The sequence below is a fragment of the Octopus sinensis genome, linkage group LG17, assembly GCF_006345805.1.
Source record: "Octopus sinensis linkage group LG17, ASM634580v1, whole genome shotgun sequence".
In the NCBI taxonomy this organism is placed as follows: Eukaryota; Metazoa; Mollusca; class Cephalopoda; order Octopoda; family Octopodidae; genus Octopus; species Octopus sinensis.
This window is the reverse complement of record NC_043013.1, coordinates 54038426-54063425: the sequence shown is the minus strand read 5'-3', so window position 1 is coordinate 54063425 and position 25000 is coordinate 54038426. Positions and strand designations below refer to the sequence as shown.

The 25000-nt window shown below is 34.1% G+C and overlaps 1 protein-coding gene across 13 annotated transcripts in view; it reads left to right on the top strand.

Annotated features, from left to right (window-relative positions):
- Positions 1-25000, top strand: part of LOC115220760 (thrombospondin type-1 domain-containing protein 7A) — a 1292425-nt gene that overhangs the window by 1192293 nt on the left and 75132 nt on the right. For all 13 annotated transcript variants that reach the window (XR_005002721.1, XM_036510587.1, XM_036510592.1 and 10 more), the window contains 5 exons: positions 3557-3829; positions 7138-7252; positions 21708-21853; positions 22720-22833; positions 24643-24739. Coding sequence is in view for 12 of the 13 variants with exons in the window: in XM_036510587.1 (XP_036366480.1) it covers positions 3557-3829; positions 7138-7252; positions 21708-21853; positions 22720-22833; positions 24643-24739 (745 nt within the window). In the remaining variant the exon portion in view is untranslated. The remainder of the gene's footprint in view (positions 1-3556; positions 3830-7137; positions 7253-21707; positions 21854-22719; positions 22834-24642; positions 24740-25000) is intronic.

The window sequence follows — 25000 nt, the reverse complement described above, 5'->3', positions numbered from 1 at the left end:
TCAATATTTCTTTCTTTTCATTTTGTTTTTGGACATTCCAATGGACCTCCTGCTGACCAATTCAGCATAACCTTTCTGTTCTGACAACCACCAAAACTTCAAAGGTGGTTTCAAGATGATAGTCTTTACACTGTGTACAAAGGTGGTATCAAAATATTCCTGGACAAGTTCTGTAACATGCCAACAGATGGCAGCACATGGTTGTATGCACAGTGAGAGCCAGCAGTGACATCTATGGGGCAATGTGCTGAGTGGAATTGCTGTATTTTACTTCACAAGTTGTGAAATTTGTGTTTTGTGGTCACATGTATACTGTAGTCTGTGATTTTGTCATGGACAGAAAGTTGGAACAAAGAGCCAGCATGAGATTTTGCATTAAACTTGGGAACTCTGCTACAGAGACATTGAGCATGCTTTGGCATGCTTATGGGGATGAGGCAGTGATTCATATACAATGTTTCAAGTGTCACAGGCGCTTCAAAAGTGGGAAAACATCCTTGAAAGATGATGAGCGATCTGGAAGACCTGCCACAAGCGCCCCCCACCCCCAACCCTGTAAATGTGGAGAAAATTCCTCAGCTTGTGCATGAAGATCAACAGAGGTCAATCAATGATGTTTTGAAGTGTTTGAGTGAGGACATTCAGAGAAAGTGACCAGATCTATGGAGCATGAATAATTGGATTCTCCATGATGACAGTGCCCCCTGTCACTGAGCTCTCCTCACTCATGAGTTTCTCACCCAAAACAACATAGTATTGCTTCCATACCCACCCTATTTGCCAGATGTAGCACGTGTGGACATCCATCTCTTCCCTAAGATGAAAATGCTGCTCAAAAGTTGCTGTTTCAACACCATTGTCAAGATACAGAGCGAATCACAGATGGTCTTTGACATTCTTAGGGAAAATGACTTTCAGGCTGGATTCCAAACATGGTAGGAATGCTGGGATTGGTTTATTGCTGCGCAAGGTGACTACTTTGAAGGAGATGACTTAGATAAATACGTTATTGTTTATTAAACATAACTAGTCCACAAACCTTTTGATACTGCTTCATCTCTATTTGATACTAGCAGTATCACCTGGCGTTGCTAGGGTTTGTTTCGACCCTTTAGAATTGGAATTTTTGAAAAATAAAAATTTTGTATTATGTAGCTTCTTATTCTCTTTAAGTGAACATTCTTCTGGTTGAAATACACCGAAAAATGGCGACACAGCAGTCAAGAAAAAGTAAAAGATAGGGAATTTCATAGAAAAAAAGCACCTTTTTGATGTAAATAATTTTTTATCTTAACATGGTCCGATTTGAATTTTTTCTTCCACGGAAAGAAGAGCAAGCCTTCTTCTATCATACTCTCAATTTTGGTCAACTTGCACCACAGGATCTCGGAGGAGATAGTGTTAGTTGAAGGCTACCAAACCTGCCACACACAGACAACTTCAGCTTTATATAGATATAGATATATTGGTCATGTCAAGTGAGGCTCAGACAATATATAAAAACTAAAAGTTTTTCAAAACTTGATATACATTTTTTTCCATCTATGCATGAAAATATGTCAGTAAATTTTTTTTATACAGAATGTAAGGGAAAATGGTTATTTACAAAACATTTTTCAAAATGTTAATCCATTATAATATTTTTCTTTCATAATTTTTGTGAAGCAATTGTTAAGTTTTATGTCACAGGCATTAATCATTTAAATTTGGGCAGAATTTATTGGAAAGAATTCCTAAAACTAAATGGATGGACAGTAATCTTGGGATTCTAATTTGATTGTTTCTAATCAAAAGAAACAAATATCTGAGTTGACCTGAGAGGAAAATGGTCAATTCTGAACCATGTAAATAAAGTTAGCTGGAAAAGTCTGATATGAATCAATGAGATTTCAGAATCTTCAGCAACAAAGAACTTTAAAAGTTATATTTTGTAGTTTGCTGCTCATAATTTGATAAAATGAGTTGACCATGCTAGAGCAATATTTTTGCCAAACACAAAATAAAGTGATTACGTGTGGTAAGCCTTCTTCTCCCCTCAACCATTCAACTTTTGCTCATAACTCAACCATGTCATCTCTCTCTTATCTGCCACCCACCCCCAACAACTGTATCAATGTTACTCCTCCTGTTGTTTTCCCTACCACCACCACTCTTCTGCATCCCTCTATATCCCCCCCCCCAACTCATGGTTCTTACTTTATCCACCCTTTCATCCTATGCATTTTGGCAGTTTGCCTTCTCATACCTTCATTGTCCTTCCCATACAATCTAGCAAACTGTCTGCTCACCTTGTGGGGACCCCCTGGAGACCTCATCACTATTATCTATCTTTTGAAGCACCTATGGAGTTCTGTTTTTGATTCGACGGTCATTCGGAATGCTCACAGCAGCCATATTCCTACCGCTTTATGTCATGCTGGTGAGACCCATATTGGAGTACGGGATTCAAGCCTCTTCTCCTTATCTCCTCAAAGACATATATCATCTCAAAAGAGTTCAGAAGCTGGCTACCCGCATGGTTCTTTGTCTCAAGCATTTGTCTTATGAAGAAAGACTGAAGACACTCGACCTTTATTCTCTCGAAAAACGCCGCTGCCGTAGTGATCTCATTCTTGCTCACAGCATTATAAGTGGAAAATGTAACTTCTTGAAAGAGCAGTTCTTCACTCCTGCTCCAGAGCGTGGGCTGCTGGGTCACTCCGAAAAGCTCTATCTATGGCGATTTCATCTCAATCGAAGGAGAGGGGCTTTCTCGGTCCGGGTTGCGGATCCATGGAATAAGATGCCGGATGAGATAGTGAAGATGCCGACGACCATTCGGTTCAAAGTCTCTCTTGACCAGAAACGGCCTGAACTCTTTGTATGACCACCCTCCCTGTCCCCCTACATGGCCTTGCTTTTGCTTTTTGAGCCAATAAAAATTGAATTGAATTGAAATATTCTCTCTCCATTTTACTACTAGATGTGAATAGCCATGCAGATCCTCTCCAAGAACCTGCTCTACTCCTCCCTACCTCTTCCAAAGTTTGTTGTACTGCAAGCTGCATGGAGATTTCAATTGTGCAGGTGACACTAAAAAAGGACCCACTTCATGCTGTAAATTGGTTGGCATTAGAAAGGGCATCCAGCCATAGAAGTCATACCAAAGCTGACATTGGAGTATAATGCAGTCCTTGGGTCACATCAACGGATCCTGCTACACCATCCAACCTATGCCAGCAGAGAATACAGACTTGAAAAGCTGCTGCTGAAGTTTATGATGATGATGATGATTCCACTTACTTTACAAACCAAAAATTGGTTTTTAAATCAAGGAAACTGAGTTACAAGAATAAATCAGAAAAGTTTTCATTTTACTAAACTACTTTTCAGAAACTTATTTCAGATATGGCAAATAATTTTTTAAGTATTTATTTTAACAGTCGTGAAATATAATTACCACAATGATTATTCTTCTATGAAATATAACATTTTCATTGCAATGGCTTTTTTTTTCCCTTTTTTTATTTTTTAGAATTGAAACTTTACTGATTTTTACTTTCCCCTTTTGTTTTAGCCCTGCAATAGGCAACAAACTCAGTGGAGAACACGAAAAGTTTTACGAGAACCAGATAAATATAGGCGAGACCATTATCCTTGCCCATCTCTCCGAGAAGAACTTTATTGCATTAAAGGCAAAAACTGCAGGGAATTTATTTGGAACGTTTCAAAATGGACATCCTGTATGGTCAAAGATGGAGAAGAACCCTGTGGTTTTGGCAAAAGAGAGCGCTTTATTATGTGTACTGATTATTATGGAAAATTACAGAGGAGTCACTACTGCTATGAAGTAAGGAAATACTTTCTGCTACTATTAATCATTATCTTTGTCTATGATTATCAGCTCAGTTGCCACAGGTTGATGAGATTCCACTAAATCTATATCATGTGAAATATATCTCATCAAACCTAGATATAAAATATACTCAAATAAATTACTTCCGCTATGATGACATGTTTGTATTATCAACAACTTTAACAGGACAATATCATTAATTTTTTCTTTTTTTTCTTTTACACAATGAAAATAAAAGAGCCTTGTTTGTATCTGTTTGGTGTATCATATACCTGGAAGGTTGATCTCCAACAGACTTGGCTCAAAAGGTAGTCTGAGACAACGAATAAATTTTGGGCTTCACAAAGAATAATAGATATTTTTTTAAAACATTCAGTAATTAAATAACAGCCAAACTCAAAGTGGAAACAAAAGCATTTTAGGTAGAGATACATCCTTTCATAATCAAACTGGAAATATATAGGGTTTATCAAACTGAAGAATTGATTAGCCATATTTGGTATAACTAAGGTATATTTGGTATAACATATTTGGTATAACTGAGGCGGCGAGCTGGCAGAACCATTAACACGCCAGGCGAAATGCGTAGCCATATTTCGTCTGCCGTTACGTTCTGAGTTCAAATTCCGCCGAGATCGACTTTGCCTTTCATCCTTTCGGGGTCGATAAATTAAATACCAGTTAATCACTGGGGTCGATGTAATCGACTTAATCCATTTGTCTGTCCTTGTTTGTCCCTTCTATGTTTAGCCCCTTGTGGGTAGCAAAGAAACATATTAAGTTTTTATATTATGACTTGTCTCAAATGTATAAACCAAAGCTAAAACATGACTCAGTTTTCAGCAGAGGTTTTGGTGCAATTTTCTTTTTATCTAAGATTTTCAGTGTCTGTCTTGGATGTTGCAAAAGTTGCTTTTCATGAACAGTTTTTATAGAATTTATATCACTAACAAATTTTAAAAAAAAGATTTCTTTTGTACCTTTGCAATTTTGTACAGCTAATTAGTCATCATTCAGCTGGTTCCAATTTAGCTTGATTTCATTCTCAAGTAAAAATCATCATTTCAAACAATTCTTTTAAGTGTTTCTGTGAATTTTCTTTTCGGATTTGATTTTTTGTTTGTTTTTAATCTTATGTGTTCCTATATTACAATTGGTGAACAGTTGTTTCACAACATTTTTGACAGCAAATGTGAAAGGAGTACCTATAACTCAGTGCAAAACAAATATCACAAGAGAGTACATTCAAAAAGTACTAAGTTTTACATCTTCATATGTTTACATTGTTACACATATGGGAAATATATACACACGTGCATGTGTGCTTTCTCCCTCATGCTTGTTCTCCCTCTTTCACCAGTCTTTCTTCTAGTCATCTTCTTGGTTATGTGTCTTTCAATGAACAGTGAGATGATTCTTTAGTTTAAGACTCTACTTCACCACAACCATACTATCCCATTCTTTAACCCAGACCATTTTTTTAAGCAGTCCTTCTGACATTTTAATTATGATAGATATCAATTTAATCATAATCACATCTCACATTTTGTCATCATCATCATGACATCAATAATATCAAAAATTTCAGAATGCTTCTACCTATGAATTCCTTTATGAACCATTTAGTTGAATCTGCACTATGAAAGTACAAGCGTGCAACAGATATATTAAAATGATAGATAGTACAGTATTTCTCATCAAACAACTAACAAATCTTCAAAAAACCACCATAAATGTTTTTGTTTTACAATTTCAGCTGTTCATTTTTTTATGGTAACCTCAACTATTGCCAAAATTACATCCAAAATTTTATCAGAAAATACTCCAGCCACAACCAGTTTTTGACCGTACATAGAATTCACTATGAGCAATAGACTAGTGCTTATATGACTGGGAGAGTGTTAACACACAGAGCATGTGTGTGTTGTATGCATGCTTAATACATAATTGAGAGAAAGCTCACACACACACACACACACACACACACACTGGACTGCAAACAAGAAAAAAGACTATATACTTTACTGGTACAGACTCCACATTATACAGGACCAACTGATTCCACCAAAATGTCTCTGCAGCTCCCTTCTGCCACTATTGCAATGGATTTTTTGTTCCTCCAAACTTGTTAGTTTCACACTGTCCATGTCCAAACCCATCCAATGCCCAATTCTTCAGTTATGTACCTGTCATTTAAGAGAATTCTCTAAAACCATTATTCCTGCAGAAGTTCAAGCTGAACATTAACTACATTGCTCTCACTTTTCTGGGAGTGCATGAAAATGTCAGAGATGCTGCCATTTCTCTTAGCACTCATAATTGTATCAAATACAAAATATCTGACCTTTAAGAAATACTGAAACAAGACAAATTTTAAATGGATGTTCATGTGTGCGTGCATGCGTGCACATGCACACACGAATTTATGCACAAAAGATTGTATATGATTACATTTATTTATGTGTGTGTTTGTACATAGAGAAGCACATGCGTGTAAAAGGGGATTATATATGCTATGGCTGTTAGAAGGAAGTATGATTGGGTAGCATGCACAATGCTTTTACAAATGGCTGTAGGTGCCTGAGTAGTCAAGGGGAAACCCCTGTCAACCTTACCATTGCTGACCTGGTAAAGCATCCACAATGTGAGAAAGATGAAACTACTCTGGTACTAGATTCTCTTTACTCTTTCATTTGTTTCGGTCATTTGACTGTGGCCATGCTGGAGCACCGCCTTTAGTCGAGCAAATCGATCCCAGGACTTATTCTTTGTAAGCCTAGTACTTATTCTATTGGTCTCTTTTGCCAAAGCGCTAAGTTACGGGGAGGTAAACACACCAGCATCGGTTGTCAAACGATGTTGGGGGGACAAACACAGACACACAAATATAAACACAAACATACACACATATATATACATACATATATACAACGGACTTCTTTCAGTTTCCGTCTACCAAATCCACTCACAAAGCTTTGGTTGGCCCGAGGCTATAGTAGAAGACACTTGCTCAAGGTGCCACGCAGTGGGAATGAACCTGGAACCATGTGGTTCGTAAGCAAGCTACTTACCACACAGCCACTCCTTAGCCTATTGGTACAATTTTTTTCTTTTACCCAAATGGACAAGAGCAACATTGAACTAGGTTCCTTATTCAAGAACAAAACCCAGCTCCAGGTCGAAAAATCAAACCAACAATTTTATGATCAACTCCCTAATCACTAGGTCATGTATTCCTTTTATGTATGTGTGTGTGTATCTGTAATATATTATATATATTCATATTGTCTTTATTTCATCAGGTCGCAGGAAAACCAAAATTTAAGTTACAAGAATTTTGTGAAATTCCTTGTGATGAGAACTGTTTACTTTCAACTTGGTCATCGTGGGGCCCTTGTAGCAAATCTTGTGGATTGGGTAAGTTTTGAAAAATTGACAAATTTTTGCAGCAGAAGTTTCACACTTGAGATATTTTGAAGATTAAATGATATCACAAAATATTTTGTTTTTCTATAGGTTTATTATATGTATCAAAAGAAATTTCCAATTTCAAAACAGTTACAATGTAGTTAAACTATTTCTCAGCTCTCAACCGCGAACAATATTACATATTTTGTGCTTAATGATGATTTCTGCTTTAAGTATGCGAAATATATTGACATCCAAACACTCTAAAATCTTCGTAATGGCACTTCCGGTGTGAATACCAAGCAGTATAGCATGTGGTTTCCAAATTCCTGACAGGGTGAATTGCATCATGGTGTTGTTTTGCTTACAAATGGTGCCCAACTGACCCTACTATACTGTGTAGTTGACAAAATCAAAAACAATGTGCATGCGGAAAATTGAAAATACAAAATGGCAACAATTTACCCATCGCACCTTGTATATGTGTGTGAGACTATATACTTAAACATTTTCCTCACTATATACTTCATGTTAAGGCTCTGATGAAGTTTTAAGCTATTACACTGTCATCCACTTCAGGTGAGCATTTCCTTACTGTGGAAACTGCTGTAAACCATTGAATGGGATTACATAACCCCTGCTCTTAGGTCATTTATTTACACACACACATACACACAGGGGATTCAAATTGAAAACTTCAACAATTATGAAATTGTATGGCACTGTAACTATGTAGCTGGACTTTGAGAAGAACAAATGTTGAAATATCTAGTCTGTTTCAGTTTGATAAGGGAATAAACACCTATGGTAGACATATTGATTAAAAAGTAACTTTATGTTATTTTCCGATAAAAAAATACACACGAGTCTTTCAATAAGGTGGGGATGGAGGATAATGAGTGCTTAGAATCCTAATTGCCAATGTTGCCGAAGTTGATAAACATAACATTGGATATATAAACTGTCAGTTAAAAGCTTAATTTTCTGAAATTTGACACATGAGGAGTGATTAATATTTGAAATTCTATGTTCACAGTGTATTACATTATGAATGTAGAACAGAAGAAAAAGAAAAATGGAAACAAAACAATGCAAATAATAGACAAAATTTAATTTAATGGTTTAAAGGACTGGATTTAATACCTTATAAATTAAAAACGTTGGTGGGATGAAAGAAATGCAAATTTCAATAAAATAACTTGTTTTGTAATTTGTCACAAATTGATTAACACACATTGTTTTCTGGATTTTAATATTTAAATTATTTTTGTAAATCTTAAATGGCTGTAAAAGTTTGTTTACTTTCAGGCATTTATGAGGGAAGCCATTACACGGATGGACTTTCATATTAAAACCTCTTTTAAAATATTTGAAAATTTATGTTAGATGAATTTTCTTTCTAAATTGGTTTTTATATGATCTTTATTTTTTAGTTCATCGAATGCTTTAATAGTGAATATTACAGAAGATATGTTACTTATTTTTATAGAAAAAGAGCAAACTTGATATTTCACTAAAGAAAGAGATTATTTTTATTAAATTCAAAACCAAAATCAAATATTTTCCTTTCTGTTTCATAATTTGAAGTGTATGAAGACTTAATTATAAGTTTTTGTTGTTGACAAGAAAATATTATGTCTACTTCCGAAAACATTGTTTTACACATTCTAAGATTCCTTCATGATAGAATTTCAATTACATGAAAATATTTCTATAAATTCTCCGTATAAATGTATCAAAGGTTTTGGTGTTTTTTATTTTTTTATTTTTATGGTATCACTCTACATGGAAGATACTTCAAATTTAATTTCATTGGCTCATTTCACTGGTGCCAGTGTCACGTGTAAAAAGCACTGGTGCCAGTGCCATGTAAGTGCATCGGATATGCTCTGTAAAGTGGTTGGCATTGGGAAGGGCATCCCCAACCATAAAAACCATGCCAAAACGGACAGTGAAGCCTGGTACAGCTCTCCAGCCTTGCCAGCTCCTGTCAAACCATCCAAACCATGCAAGCATAGAAAATGGACATTAAATAATGATGATACTGCCATCTCTTCATTGGCCATTTGGATATAACTAATTTTACACTAAACATGCACATATAGAGATTAAGAGATCCAGTCATTCAAAAACATTCCAACTAGAATCATCCTACAGTGCAATAATAAGAACCTCATCTTATTTATAGCCAGACTCCCATGTGGGACACAACTAGGTGTTACTTAAAGACACATTGGACAACATAGTCACGAGTTTACATTGCTTGAAAAATAAACCATGAGACAGTCATAGATAGGATACCTGTAATCAATAGTCTCCTGGATCAGAGTTGACCTGAGGCTAAAGAACAATAACAATGATGAATACTGCATGTGGCTACAAAATCTGCAAGAAATAGCAGCCAAGACATTACTGGAATATCTTTGATCTTGGAGGTCAGTTGGATCAACACAGAATAACTAATCAACGACAACACAGACAATTGCTCTATCCCAGTGGAAATCCAATTCCTCTGTTACTAACACACTGATTGACCAATTCCTTCTTAGATGAAATGAGTCAGTTCCTAGTTATTGCTGCTATAGTGTAGCCCCAAGTCAGCACTGATCCAGTTCACTTATAATCAAAAGAGCTTCACTCATAACAATCCAGTCATACACACACACACACACACACACATTAGTTATTAGAGTCAGAAGCAGTATTAGAAAAAACAGCACTCTTTATATCCTGCTTAATGTGGATATACTTTAAAAACTGCTGTATTTGAGAAAGCATTTCATTTAGACACATAGTGCTGAAAAGCATAGAATATCAGCAGTGAGCACAGCATGTCCAACACCAGTGGTTCAGATCACAGGATTTCAGCATGTTTATACTTCATCAGCAGCGTGCATCTCTTATCACCATATACTAACCAAATTTCATCCACACTAATGTATAGAAAAATAGTGTTGCAATTAACTATTGAACCAGGTAAAAATTAATTATTAGCAATGGAAACAAAATTAGTAACAAACAGTAACCGCATAAAATCTCATGGTCTAGCACTTCCACAATTTTTAGTCTGCTGTTGATATTCTGTGCTTCTAGCACTAGACAAGACACTTTCTCATTACAAATGCAGTTTTATAGTGTTTTTAAACTATATCCACATCAAATAGGATAGAATTTTTGCTATCTATGTGTGTGTATATATATATATATATATATATATATAGCAATTAAGGACAACTACTTAATAAGGAAAACTTAACAAGAAATTGTCAGGTAGATAGCGTGAAAACCTCATAAGAGAATAAATTTCGAAAATAATTATTTCTTATTGAACATATTAATTTATATATAGAGGGCATTATACATACATGCCAGAGAGCATTATACATACATGCCACACGCTAAGAGGGACAATTAGTCATTTCTACCAAAAAATATTACTAATCCCACCGAATGCAATTTTTCAAAATAAGACATTTAAAAAATATAGACCTGTATCACAGTGATTTCATACTTACGTATTCATCAGCAGGCCTGAATGTATCATAAATAAACGACCCTGCCCCGCTTAAGCCGATCAGCTAACTGATCAACATCAACGAAGCACATGGGTGAGTTTACATATATTACATCCTGTAAATGGCATACTTTTACGAATTGCATTTCGGGAGAGGAAAAGTTTTTTCGGAATAAAAATTTAGCAATTAAGGACAACTACTTAATAAGGAAAACTTAACAAGAAATTGTCAGGTAGATAGCGTGAAAACCTCGAAATTTATTCTCTTATGAGGTTTTCACGCTATCTACCTGACAATTTCTTGTTAAGTTTTCCTTATTAAGTAGTTGTCCTTAATTGCTAAATTTTTATTCCGAAAAAACTTTTCCTCTCCCGAAATGCAATTCGTAAAAGTATGCCATTTACAGGATGTAATATATGTAAACTCACCCATGTGCTTCGTTGATGTTGATCAGTTAGCTGATCGGCTTAAGCGGGGCAGGGTCGTTTATTTATGATACATTCAGGCCTGCTGATGAATACGTAAGTATGAAATCACTGTGATACAGGTCTATATTTTTTAAATGTCTTATTTTGAAAAATTGCATTCGGTGGGATTAGTAATATTTTTTGGTAGAAATGACTAATTGTCCCTCTTAGCGTGTGGCATGTATGTATAATGCTCTCTGGCATGTATGTATAATGCCCTCTATATATAAATATATATATATATATATATATATATATATATATCATTCATTATCCTTTAACTTCTGTTTTCCATACTGATATAGGGTGGATGATTTGACAGAGGCTGGCATGGCCAGGAGCTTCCCCAGACTCCAAAGACTCCAATTGTTTGTTTTGGCAAGGTTTCTATGGCTGGAAGCCTTTACAAATGCTAACCACTTCACAGAGAGGCACCTGCACCAAGAGGATCACCGAATAGCTTGCAAGACAAACCTCCTCAACTGGGGTGGGGGGGAGAATAGTATTTCGTGGGGGTGACTTTGTTCCAGTTGAGAGATTTAGGGTATGCAGGGGACAGATACAGGTGTTTGCTGTAGTGCAGATACATAGAAACTCCAGTTGGAAAACAAAGTATATATATATATATATATATATATATATATAGTAAAAATTGTTAAGTGGAGTGAGTTGATATAATCAGATGCTCTAAGTGAAAAATGTAATGTCTGAGTAGAGGTTGTTCAGAGGTGCACAGATTAAGGCTGTTTGGAAATAAAGTGATTCAGACAGTGACACACATGGCTATCCAAGGAATAGATTATTATAGAGAAGCACTAAGCACTAAGCATTATAGAGTCTGTAACAAATTTGGTTGTGATGAGCTGATGTATTTTTCTTATTAGAGCTTAAGTAATTTCAGGAGGCCAACAAAAATATGCAAAATCTAAACATTCAACAATATAGAAAAACAATGGAAAATGGAGGATTATATATCTTTAATTAATATTTTGCAACATATAAGAAACCATCTTGTGTTTCTGCTATGAAGGTACTTTGAGATCCTTAGATGCAATGGTTTTGCACAACAAAATGGTTCATGTCAAAGGGAAATACATTGAAAAAGTTATGTTTGTGCATATCTCTGGATCTAACAGAGTACTATAATCAATTTCAAATGTACAGGCCTAGAGATCCTAAAGTACCTACATAGCAGAAACATGACGTGGCATCTCATGTTGTAAAATATCAGTTAAAAATGTATAGTTCTCCCAATTTGTCTTCTGGAATTTTACGCAAAATTCTTTAGTAAATCCAGAATTTGCTTCAATCAAATGGGAGGGTAACTATAATTGTCTAATTTTCATACGTCCTAATGTTTCCTACTATTCAATATAGTTAGCCAATTTCAGGGTACCACAGAGTGCTTACAATCTATCTGCTCAGATTTTGAAATCCTAATTCCTTTGTATTCAAATACAGGAAGATGAAATTTCCTTATCTTCTTTTCTGGAATCGCTACTTTTACCAAAGTCTCCAATAATTATGTAGAAGTAATAAAAATGAAATAGTTCAGATTTTGGTAAATAGCAAAAGGAATTAGATAGGACTGAATTTTAGCCAGATTGTTTGGGAGTATTAAAAATGACAAATAAGAATAACAATGAAGAATTCCAGTGCTTTATAACAACAAGGTTTGGATTCCATAAACATTCCTTCAGATGTTTATTTACAAGGAGAAAGTTGCAATAATCACTAGTACCTGACATCTGCTACAACAGAATAATGGTTATGCCTGCAGGTATCATTGTAAATAAATAATATTATATTGGTTCCACATAAAATAGTAAATACATCCCAAGAAGGGGACAACAATGGCATTGTGTTTTTGCTATCTTGTAAAGTTAATATTGTTTGCTAGTTTTGCTTCCATAAATTATTAACAAAAATAACATTCCAGTTACAATACTTTATTTTCCACTTTTTCATTTCAAACTTATTTACCTGATGTGTAATTAATAAACACCAAATCCAGTGTATTTACTTATAACTGATACATCTCTCTGTAAATCTATTACTTGTAAATCTATTACTGTACCTTAAACCAAAAAAAAAAAAAAGCCTTCTTTGTAAATCAGTCTGAAATACTACCTAACAATCACAAGGGCACATGTATGGCTGTATGATTAAGTGTTTGCTTCTCAACCATTCACTTCTGAATTCGATTCCAAGGTGAAACCCAGACCAATCAATGCCATGGAAGTGTATTTGCTAGACAGAGATTGCTGGAAACCCATTGTGAATAAATGTGTGTATGCATGCATATCTGCTTGCGAAAGTGTGATGATGTTTACGTATTCCACACACATCATAACATAAGCTAAGCAGTGCTGATGTTAGCATTCCTTACTCACATCCTGACATATCATTTTCCCCTTTCAAAGACCTGTGGAATGAAGATATTCATCATTTGAGAAACATGAGGGTTGGGGCGACATGAAAAGAACCTGACTGTGAAATTCTATCCTAAATAAATCTATGACCATGCTGGCATTGCAAGATAAAAAAAAAACAAGGACATTAAACAAACAAAAGAACTTTATTTTATGGGCAGAACAACACTTATGACACCTAAGTATTATCTTATGAAACAGGTATAACAATTAATTGCTATTTAACATGATGGTCATGCTTGAATTTCCTACTTGATGAAAGCACATATCTTAAAATTATTTAAAATTGTATGATGCTAAAAATATTTGTACAGGCATAACGATTTAACCTTTAGCAAAACTGAACTGTTACCAGTCAATGATACAACAGGTGAAAAATCAAAAGATATTCTCTGAGCACAATGGCAATCTAAAGATGGAAGGTATATCATGGGTAGATCACCAGAGAGGTTTCTTGACCCAAAGTATTCTAGATGATGTCATGCATACACAAGAATACAAATTTAGACATTTGTATGAAGTGTTACTGTGTGCGTGTTTCCCAATTATCTATTTGTTATATCACCGAATAAAGGAAGAGCAGCTGGGAACTCATGGCAATTGAGAAGAAGTATATCAGCAGACACATGATTTGTAAACAACTTCAGGATAGTTTGGATACTGTCCTAGTGCATCTTTTCTACTCTTTAAGATCCTTAGTGTTTGTTTTTTTATACTACAAACATAACTCACAATATTTTAATATAATTGGTCAACATCATTTAAAATAAATTAATTTGTAAAATTTTACTTCATGGTATTTTTGAATGCATAGCTTGCACCAAAGTTTAATCTTATTTCTTCAGTCATTATTATTTATTAATAGAAACAAATCACAAAAACCACTTGAAAACATCAGGCCTAAAACAAATGCCAAGTCTGACATTCTCCGAGAAAATCTCATAGAAATCCCTGCATAAACAGGTTTACATTACCTGGAAATCTTTTTAGAGCTAAACATGCTGAGACTCTTTTGTAAACATACAGCACCCAACATTTTTCGTATATGTCTTTGTCAACAGAACTACATTTCTCTAAAGGCAGCATGTTTTGAATTATTCTCTCCAACTACTAAACTGCAATGATTCCAACTTATCAAGTTTACAAATGAAATCAGTTTTATTCTCTCTTCCCACTCCATCACACAAAAAGTAACTGATGAAAATATATGAAGAATTTTATCCCCTGAATATATAAATATATGCTTGAATTTCCACTAAATAAACAATGTTTTCTGCCTAACAAAGCCTATTTCTAGTTTTAGCTAGTATCAAAAAATTCCAGGACTACTTATGTTTAATAAAATACCTTATTCCCCTAACTTTTAACATCATCTCCTTTGAAGTAGTAACCTTGCACAGTAATACACTGGTTCCAGCATTCCTGCCTTTTTTGGAATCCAGCCTGGAAATTGTTTTCCAAAAGCAAGTCAAGGTCTTTCTATGATTTGCTTTGGATCTCAATAATGGTGTTAAAATGGTGACTTCTGAGCTGTGTTTTCATCTTGATAAAGAGATGGAAGTCTGCCTGTGCTAAATATGGCAAATAGGGCAGGTGCCGAATTGATGCCATGTTGTTTTGGCAAGAAACTCATGAGCTCAGAAAGTTCGGTGACACTGTATTGTTCTTATGAAGAATCCAATTCTTCTTGCTCCACAGATCCCATCACTTTTGCCGAAGGTCCTCCCTCAAACATTTAAAAACATTGCAGTAAAACTCTTGACCGATGATCTGGCCCTGAGGGATGAAGTCTTCATCACAATACCACATTTCTAGGGATGCTGCTTGCAGCAAGTCTTCGAGATGGTTCATCATCTTCCAGAGATGTTCTTCCACTTTTGAAGTACCCATTCCACTCAAAACATTGCATACAACTCATTGCCATAAGCTTGCTGAAGCATCTCAATGTCTCTGTAGCAAAATTCCCAAGTCTAACCCAAAATTTCACATTTGCTCTTTGTTCCAACTTCCTGTCCATGATGTTACTCAGCACACTGCTCCATCAAGGTCACTGCTAGTTCTCACTGCATATGCAACCACATGCTGCCATCTGTTGGCATGCTACAAAACTCGTCAATCTTTTGACAATCTTTTTCTAAAGAGTGAAACCGGTAAAGTAGATAAACATCTTTTAAAATTGCATTTTATATACATATATATATATATATAATATATATATATATATTATATATATATATATATATTATATATATATATATATACATACGTATATATATACATACATATATATATACATACATATTAATATATATACATACATATATATGTACATACATATTAATATATATACATATATATATACATACATATATATATATATACATACATATATATATATATACATACATATATATATACATACATATATATATATATATACATACATATATATACATACATATATATATATATACATACATTATATATATATACATACATATATACATACATATATATATTATATACATACATATATATACATATATATATATATATATATATATATATAATTAATCAATATAGGGTGCCAAAAAAATTTTGTAGAATTCTTTTGCCACCAGCGGCCTAGTGGGAAAAAATTAAATAGTCATATACCATTTTTAAGTTCAACATCACAATCAAGGAACGGCCATAATAGGCCATTCACCCACTAGAAATAACAGCCAAACGCTTCAACCGCAAAATAACATCAATTCCGTAAACCAGGAGAAAATTAAAAAACATTTACCCTGTAATTTCTTATACGATGCACCGTTTCATCTACTGTTTAATGGTAAACTAACCTGATTAAATTAAATCAAGCCAATACCATAGGCCCTTAGATTCATCAGTAAGAAATAGCCAATTCGGAACAGATATTTTTCACGAGGCATTCCCGTCCCTGCCTCGGCAATATCTGACCTAAAATTTACAAATCATCGCACTCGCGCCAAATTTATCGGCAGCAAATAAATATAAGCCGCTGATTCCATTACGGAATTAACCAGAAAATTCATAATTAATCAATATAGGGTGGCAAAAAAATTTTGTAGAATTCTTTTGCCACCAGCGGCCTAGTGGGAAAAAATTAAATAGTCATATACCATTTTTAAGTTCAACATCACAATCAAGGAACGGCCATAATAGGCCATTCACCCACTAGAAATAACAGCCAAACGCTTCAACCGCAAAATAACATCAATTCCGTAAACCAGGAGAAAATTAAAAAACATTTACCCTGTAATTTCTTATACGATGCACCGTTTCATCTACTGTTTAATGGTAAACTAACCTGATTAAATTAAATCAAGCCAATCTACATAGGCCCTTAGATTCATCAGTAAGAAATAGCCAATTCGGAACAGATATTTTTCACGAGGCATTCCCGTCCCTGCCTCGGCAATATCTGACCTAAAATTTACAAATCATCGCACTCGCGCCAAATTATCGGCAGCAAATAAATATAAGCCGCTGATTCCATTACGGAATTAACCAGAAAATTCATAATTAATCAATATAGGGTGGCAAAAAAATTTTGTAGAATTCTTTTGCCACCAGCGGCTAGTGGGAAAAAATTAAATAGTCATATACCATTTTTAAGTTCAACATCACAATCAAGGAACGGCCATAATAGGCCATTCACCCACTAGAAATAACAGCCAAACGCTTCAACCGCAAAATAACATCAATTCCGTAAACCAGGAGAAAATTAAAAAACATTTACCCTGTAATTTCTTATACGATGCACCGTTTCATCTACTGTTTAATGGTAAACTAACCTGATTAAATTAAATCAAGCCAATCTACCATAGGCCCTTAGATTCATCAGTAAGAAATAGCCAATTCGGAACAGATATTTTTCACGAGGCATTCCCGTCCCTGCCTCGGCAATATCTGACCTAAAATTTACAAATCATCGCACTCGCGCCAAATTTATCGGCAGCAAATAAATATAAGCCGCTGATTCCATTACGGAATTAACCAGAAAATTCATAATTAATCAATATAGGGTGGCAAAAAAATTTTGTAGAATTCTTTTGCCACCAGCGGCCTAGTGGGAAAAAATTAAATAGTCATATACCATTTTTAAGTTCAACATCACAATCAAGGAACGGCCATAATAGGCCATTCACCACTAGAAATAACAGCCAAACGCTTCAACCGCAAAATAACATCAATTCCGTAAACAGGAGAAAATTAAAAAACATTACCCTGTAATTTCTTATACGATGCACCGTTTCATCTACTGTTTAATGGTAACTAACCTGATTAAATTAATCAAGCCAATCTACCATAGGCCCTTGATTCATCAGTAAGAAATAGCCAAGTCGGAACAGATATTTTTCACGAGGCATTCCCGTCCCTGCCTCGGCAATATCTGACCTAAAATTTACAAATCATCGCACTCGCGCCAAATTTATCGGCAGCAAATAAATATAAGCCGCTGATTCCATTACGGAATTAACCAGAAAATTCATAATTAATCAATATAGGGTGGCAAAAAAATTTTGTAGAATTCTTTTGCCACCAGCGGCCTAGTGGGAAAAAATTAAATAGTCATATACCATTTTTAGTTCAACATCACAATCAAGGACGGCCATAATAGGCCATTCACCCACTAGAAATAACAGCCAAACGCTTCAACGCAAAATAACATCAATTCCGTAAACCAGGAGAAAATTAAAAAACATTTACCCTGTAATTTCTTATACGATGCACCGTTTCATCTACTGTTTAATGGTAAACTACCTGATTAAATTAAATCAAGCCAATCTACCATAGGCCTTAGATTCATCAGTAAGAAATAGCCAATTCGGAACAGATATTTTTCACGAGGCATTCCCGTCCCTGCCTCGGCAATACTGACCTAAAATTTACAAATCATCGCACTCGCGCCAAATTTATCGGCAGCAAATAAATATAAGCCGCTGATTCCATTACGGAATTAACCAGAAAATTCATAATAATCAATATAGGGTGGCAAAAAAATTTTGTAGAATTCTTTTGCCACCAGCGGCCTAGTGGGAAAAAATTAAATAGTCATATACCATTTTTAAGTTCAACATCACAATCAAGGAACGGCCATAATAGGCCATTCACCCACTAGAAATAACAGCCAAACGCTTCAACCGCAAAATAACATCAATTCCGTAAACCAGGAGAAAATTAAAAAACATTTACCCTGTAATTTCTTATACGATGCACCGTTTCATCTACTGTTTAATGGTAAACTACCTGATTAAATTAAATCAAGCCAATCTACCATAGGCCCTTAGATTCATCAGTAAGAAATAGCCAAGTCGAACAGATATTTTTCACGAGGCATTCCCGTCCTGCCTCGGCATATCTGACCTAAAATTTTCAAATCATCGCACTCGCGCCAAATTTATCGGCAGCAAATAAATATAAGCCGCCGATTCCATTACGGAATTAACCAGAAAATTCATAATTAATCAATATAGGGTGGCAAAAAAATTTTGTAGAATTCTTTTGCCACCAGCGGCCTAGTGGGAAAAAATTAAACAGTAGATGAAACGGTGCATCGTATAAGAAATTAAACAGTAGATGAAACGGTGCATCGTATAAGAAATTACAGGGTAAATGTTTTTGTAATCTTCTCCTGGTTTACGGAATTGATGTTATTTTGCGGTTGAAGCGTTTGGCTGTTATTTCTAGTGGGTGAATGACCTATTATGGCCGTTCCTTGATTGTGATATATATATATATATTATATATATATATATATACACATACATTATATATATACATATATATATATATATATATATATATATATATATATATATACATACATTATATATATATATACATACATTATATATATATATACACATACATTATATTATATATATATATATATATAATATATATATATATATATACATATATATATATATATCTATATATATATATATATATAGATATATATATATATATATATATACACATACATTATATATATATATATATATATATACATTATAATATATATATATACATTATATATATTATATATACATTATATATATATATAATATATATATATATATATATATATATATATATATATGACTGCAACAAAACCAAACAGCTAGACAATCAATTTAACTTTGGTTTCTTGTTAATATCAGTATGCTTCAAATAGGATAGAAACCTCTCATATATTAAATGTACCAAAAGATTTATACAAGTATGAAGAGAAGAACCTATACTGTTCATAATATCTCTATTTATGAATATTTATTTCTCTGAAAAACTCCAAATATCAAGGGTTTTTTGTTTTTCTTTTTCATATTCTTTCCAAACAAGTTGTCCTATTTAAATGGGTTGGACAGGTCTGCTGCATTGCAGCATTTGTTCAAATGCTATCTCATCAGTGAAGTCTTACATTCTCAGGAATTCTCTACAATTTTACTTAAGACTACTAATACTACCAATTCTAACATTAACTGACTGCACATGCATCATCAATTTGCATTACATTTCCATGCCAATGCAATCATCTCTTAACATACATCTGCTGCCGATGTATTTTTATGCTGAGCTGCTTTCTCAATTTATCTGCTTTCAGCTTTTCTTGCAAATTAACACCACATATCCAATGGAACATACTGAATTAATTTCTCTCCAATTGTTACACATGACCTGCAATAGCTATCCATGTTTCACTAACACATATTAAACCCCTCCCCCCCCACACACACATTGCTTTACACCTTCATAGAAACTTTAGTTACTCACAGAAGGAAGTAACCTATATGTCTTCCAGTTATCATTATCTTTTCTAGCATTAAATATATCATCATACTAAGATAATTCATCTGCTTCTATTCAAACAGTTTATGTATCCAATACATCAATACAGAATGTTTATTTCTTCAAAACTTGTATCCTTTATCAGACAGACCCTCATCTTTTGTATACACAAAATTTGTACTCAGCAAAATTCTATCAGTTCTGGTATACACAGCCAGGGAGTTGAAGTATATTGTTTTAATATTCAGTTGATTTTGTTAGTGAACAGAGACTACTGTACATGACAACCTTTACAGTTTGAAGCTAATTACTGCCCTCCAACATAACTGACAATATAGCTGCTAAATTTTCTCAGGCATTTAAAACATGCATCTAATGGAATTGCTAAACAGAAAATGATATTGCTAATAAAAGGGTAAAATAGTTTGGTGTATGTTTCTGTGAGTGGCTTCTGTATCAACATGGTGAGCAACACAGATTTTGACTTTCACCCAATGAGGTGAAAGCATGGTCGTTATGTGGCTACGAATACGACTTTGCAACTAAATAAAGCTAAGTTCAGTCACACTGTGCAGCATTTTATGCCCTTTACTCTTGCTCTGTCAAACAAATGCCACGTGGGGAATAATTGAGGGAGAGAGAGAGAGTGCATGGAAGCCATCAAATGGCTGTACAGACAGACAGAGATGAATGTGTGTGTGTGTATGTGTGTGTGTGTGTGTGTGTGTGTGTGTGTGTGTGTGTGTGTAAGCATGCAAGTCGTCATGTCCACTTCTCAGGTGAGATAGTGTGAATGTAAAAAAAGTGCTGCTATATTTATATCCCTGATGATCATTACATCCTGTAGCTTCTGCACTCTCAAAGGAATATAAAAATCTCTTGTAAAAACAAGAAAAGGCTGGCAGTAGGAAGAGCATCAAATTGTAAAACCAACTGCCTCAAATTAGTACACATCCAACCAATGATAGCATAGAAAAACAGGTAAAATGAAGAAACAGATAATCTAGCAAGCTTTTCATTGTAAACACACTAGAATCTAAATCAAGGGTGGATGATTATGTGAGATAACAATCTGCTAACAGGTTTTGACTATATTGGTTTGGTTTACAAAATTTTACCTACTTTCTTGTATTAATTGCTTTTTCTAACATTTTATTTATCAAGTGCAATAATATTTTTAACTATACAAAGAAATCTCTGTTACACACATTCTTTCATTTGTTAATATGTTCAGGTACATCACAGCGACAAAGGTATGTTCTAAAGAAAGCAGTTGGGTATGGCAGGCCATGTTCCAGTCAGCTTACTCAAAGGAAGCCCTGTGTATTACGTGGTTGTTTTAGATGGGATGTTACAAATTGGACCGAATGCTTTACTGAGGTAAAAACCTTTATTAGACAGACAGTTTTTTGCCTTCTTTTTACAACACTGAATTTTGACTTTCAAAATGGACAGTTCTGTATTATGTCTTATCAAATTTTATTTTTATCTTGTATTCAAGCAACTTTTCAATCCTTTATCTCTTTATCTCAATTTTATTATCATTATGAGCCAATTTCTCACTGAATTATATTATTAAATATCTCCTAGAGCAAAAGACTAACTTTTATTGAATATATTGCAATATAATACTAATACTTATTTTATCAATACCAGGGAAATGAAATATATATAACCAAATCCCAGTAGGATTTAAGTTCACAATAGAAATGTATGCAAATAAAATAAGCAAAACAGCCTGATTCTAGTGTTGCAGCCATGTTTACTGTCTATTTTAAAATTAGCTATACTACTTCACAAAATAATATATCTTCATTAGAAATCATTAAATTCTGACAACAGACAGCTAAATACCTTAAAATATTAGAATTACAGCTATAAAGTAATGTTACTGGAGTTTATGTTTCATTCTTATAAGAAAATTACTAAATTCACATACTATTTTTCTCAATCATTTTTTCATTACTTTTACACATCTTTGCCTACAAATTCTTTATTATAAAGAGTTAATTGAAGACAAAAGGAAATTACTTGAGTTGAAAGACATAACAATGTATTAATTACTTAAGGTTATACTTTCATTAAATATCTCTTCAGATTTAAAAATTTATACAAATGATTGAAACAAATTTGGTTATTAAATTTCCATTATACATTAAAATAGGAAAATTTCCTCAAAATATCTCTCATTTCAGTTTTATTTTTCCTATCATATCGCTAAAGTGTGTTGTTTTTCTTCATTTAAGAAAGGAGTTTGTGGACACGGGGTGCAAATAAGGAATATTACATGTACAGGAGAAGGCAAAACACAAGTTGACGATTCGTTTTGTAAGGCCAACCGGAGCATAGCTGCAATTAAGGTAGCAGAAACGTTTTCTCTTTTATAATTCTTTGAATTCTGAATAACTTTAAATTTGTTTAAATAGTTTTATTTTTAACTAACTTTAAAATTGTGAAGGATCACTTACATAACCTTCTCTTACGATGCATAAAATAACTATAAACATAAAAACAACATACACTGGTTTTAATTTAGTACAAATTTGTTATTAATCTTTTATCTTTTCAATCAATAACTTCAGAACAATTTATTTGATGAATATTTAAATCATATTTTATTGCACTATCTGTGTACCATATATATGTGTAGGTAAAAATATGTACATTTAAAGATTATCATGAATACACTCACAATTGAACAGGTCCTAACTTAAGCAGGACTTGACCCTGTCTGGTAACAGATATCACTGGGAAAGCATTTTTGTGACTTCTCCTTTGTGAGCAGTTGGAAGTTACCTAAGTGGAATGCATTAACTTCAACCTGAGAAGTCTGGTCAGAACTCTTGCAACAGAATGTTCCACACAGTTTTTAATGCCAAGTTTGGTAGAGTAAGATAATGTAGGCATGAAGAATACAGTTAAGACTGATGTACCAGTTGACTCTGCTACCTTAGAGAAGCTACTGTCACAGCTAGATATTAGTAGTAAGGTAGAGAAAACAGTATGATAGCTGTATATTGGTGGCAATGCAGATTCTATTATTGGTTGAATAATATCTTTTTACTAATTCCTTCTGCCTATAATATCTGCTGTTAGTACACAGCAGAGAGCGAGAGAGAGAGAAACTCTGCCAGAAAATACTGCCCCTCTTACACAAAAGGAAAAGGAAACAAGCTTCACCAGTATTATAATATATATTAGGAACCATGATAGATGTTTTTTGTCACAACTACATATAGATATTTAATCATATATGTCAACTAGAAAAGCACTCGGAGAGCACAGACCTCTGCCAAGCAGCTCATATCCACCCATATACATGCATGCTGAAAATCGCCCAATTTCCCAAACAAACGCTGACAAAAACATAACTTCCTTGGCAGGGTTAAAAAAAAATAACACAGCCAAATGATTTTAAAAACCCTTTAAAAACAGGAATCATCTGAAGCAGTTATAATACATCAGTGACAATAACAAGCTAGTTTCACAGCAGCGGTGGAGTGATCAAAGCCTGAGATTTTTTAGTCGATCCCAATAGTCAAGGCTTGTCATGTCATCCTCTGCAGACCTCTGCCAAGCAGCTCATTTTAAGATAGATACACGAGTAAAATTACTAATAGAGAAATGAAAATAAACTTTGGAAACAGCAACACCACCATAGGTTAAGTGGAAACGATGAACGAGTTTTCAAGGGAAATAATCAAAGAACGTAACATTGTAATACTTCATGTAAATACAACAAATGAAAAATCCTTCAAGAATCCATAAAAATTCCTGGATCACTACCAAAATTTCATCATCTGTTTCTTGTGCCATTACCAACGTTTCCTGCAAGTTTCATCAAATACTGTTCACAACTTTTGAGTTATTTTGCACACAGACGGACAAACTAACGCCAATGTAAACATAACCTGCTTCCTTGGTGGAGGTAATAAATATAAGCACAAATATATGTGTTTGTGTGTGTGTGCATGCACATACCCACACATGATGTATGCATACACACATACTCATATCTAATACATTAATGTTATCTTTGCTTCCATATCCAGAATTTTATGTATTAGAATAAAGGAACCTGTTTAACTCAAATAAGTTTATAAAGGCGTCCAAACACCAAGCCTACCAAAACTAAATATGATTCTATCTTTTTTTTTCATCTTCTAAAGACTAAACGATCATGCTATATCGGATGCCCTGGAGAGTGTGTTCTAACGGAATGGAGTGAATGGAGTGCATGTTACTTAAACTGTCGGGACAAAGGAGGTAAGCTGATTTTGTAGTTTTATTGCATGGCAGCCTGTCTATTCATGTGTGATGAACATATTTGAGCTTACAAGCATATATAGTCATATCTATGCAGGACTAATAGAAGGGTTTCATTGTAAGTGTAATTCTGTTAGGGAAAACTATCCAAGACATTGCCTTATGCATCAGTAAAAGATACACACTTGATATGTCTACATATTAATTCTTAAGAGATTATCCATTCTCAGAAGCATTACTGTAAGCATACTGCCATTTTAT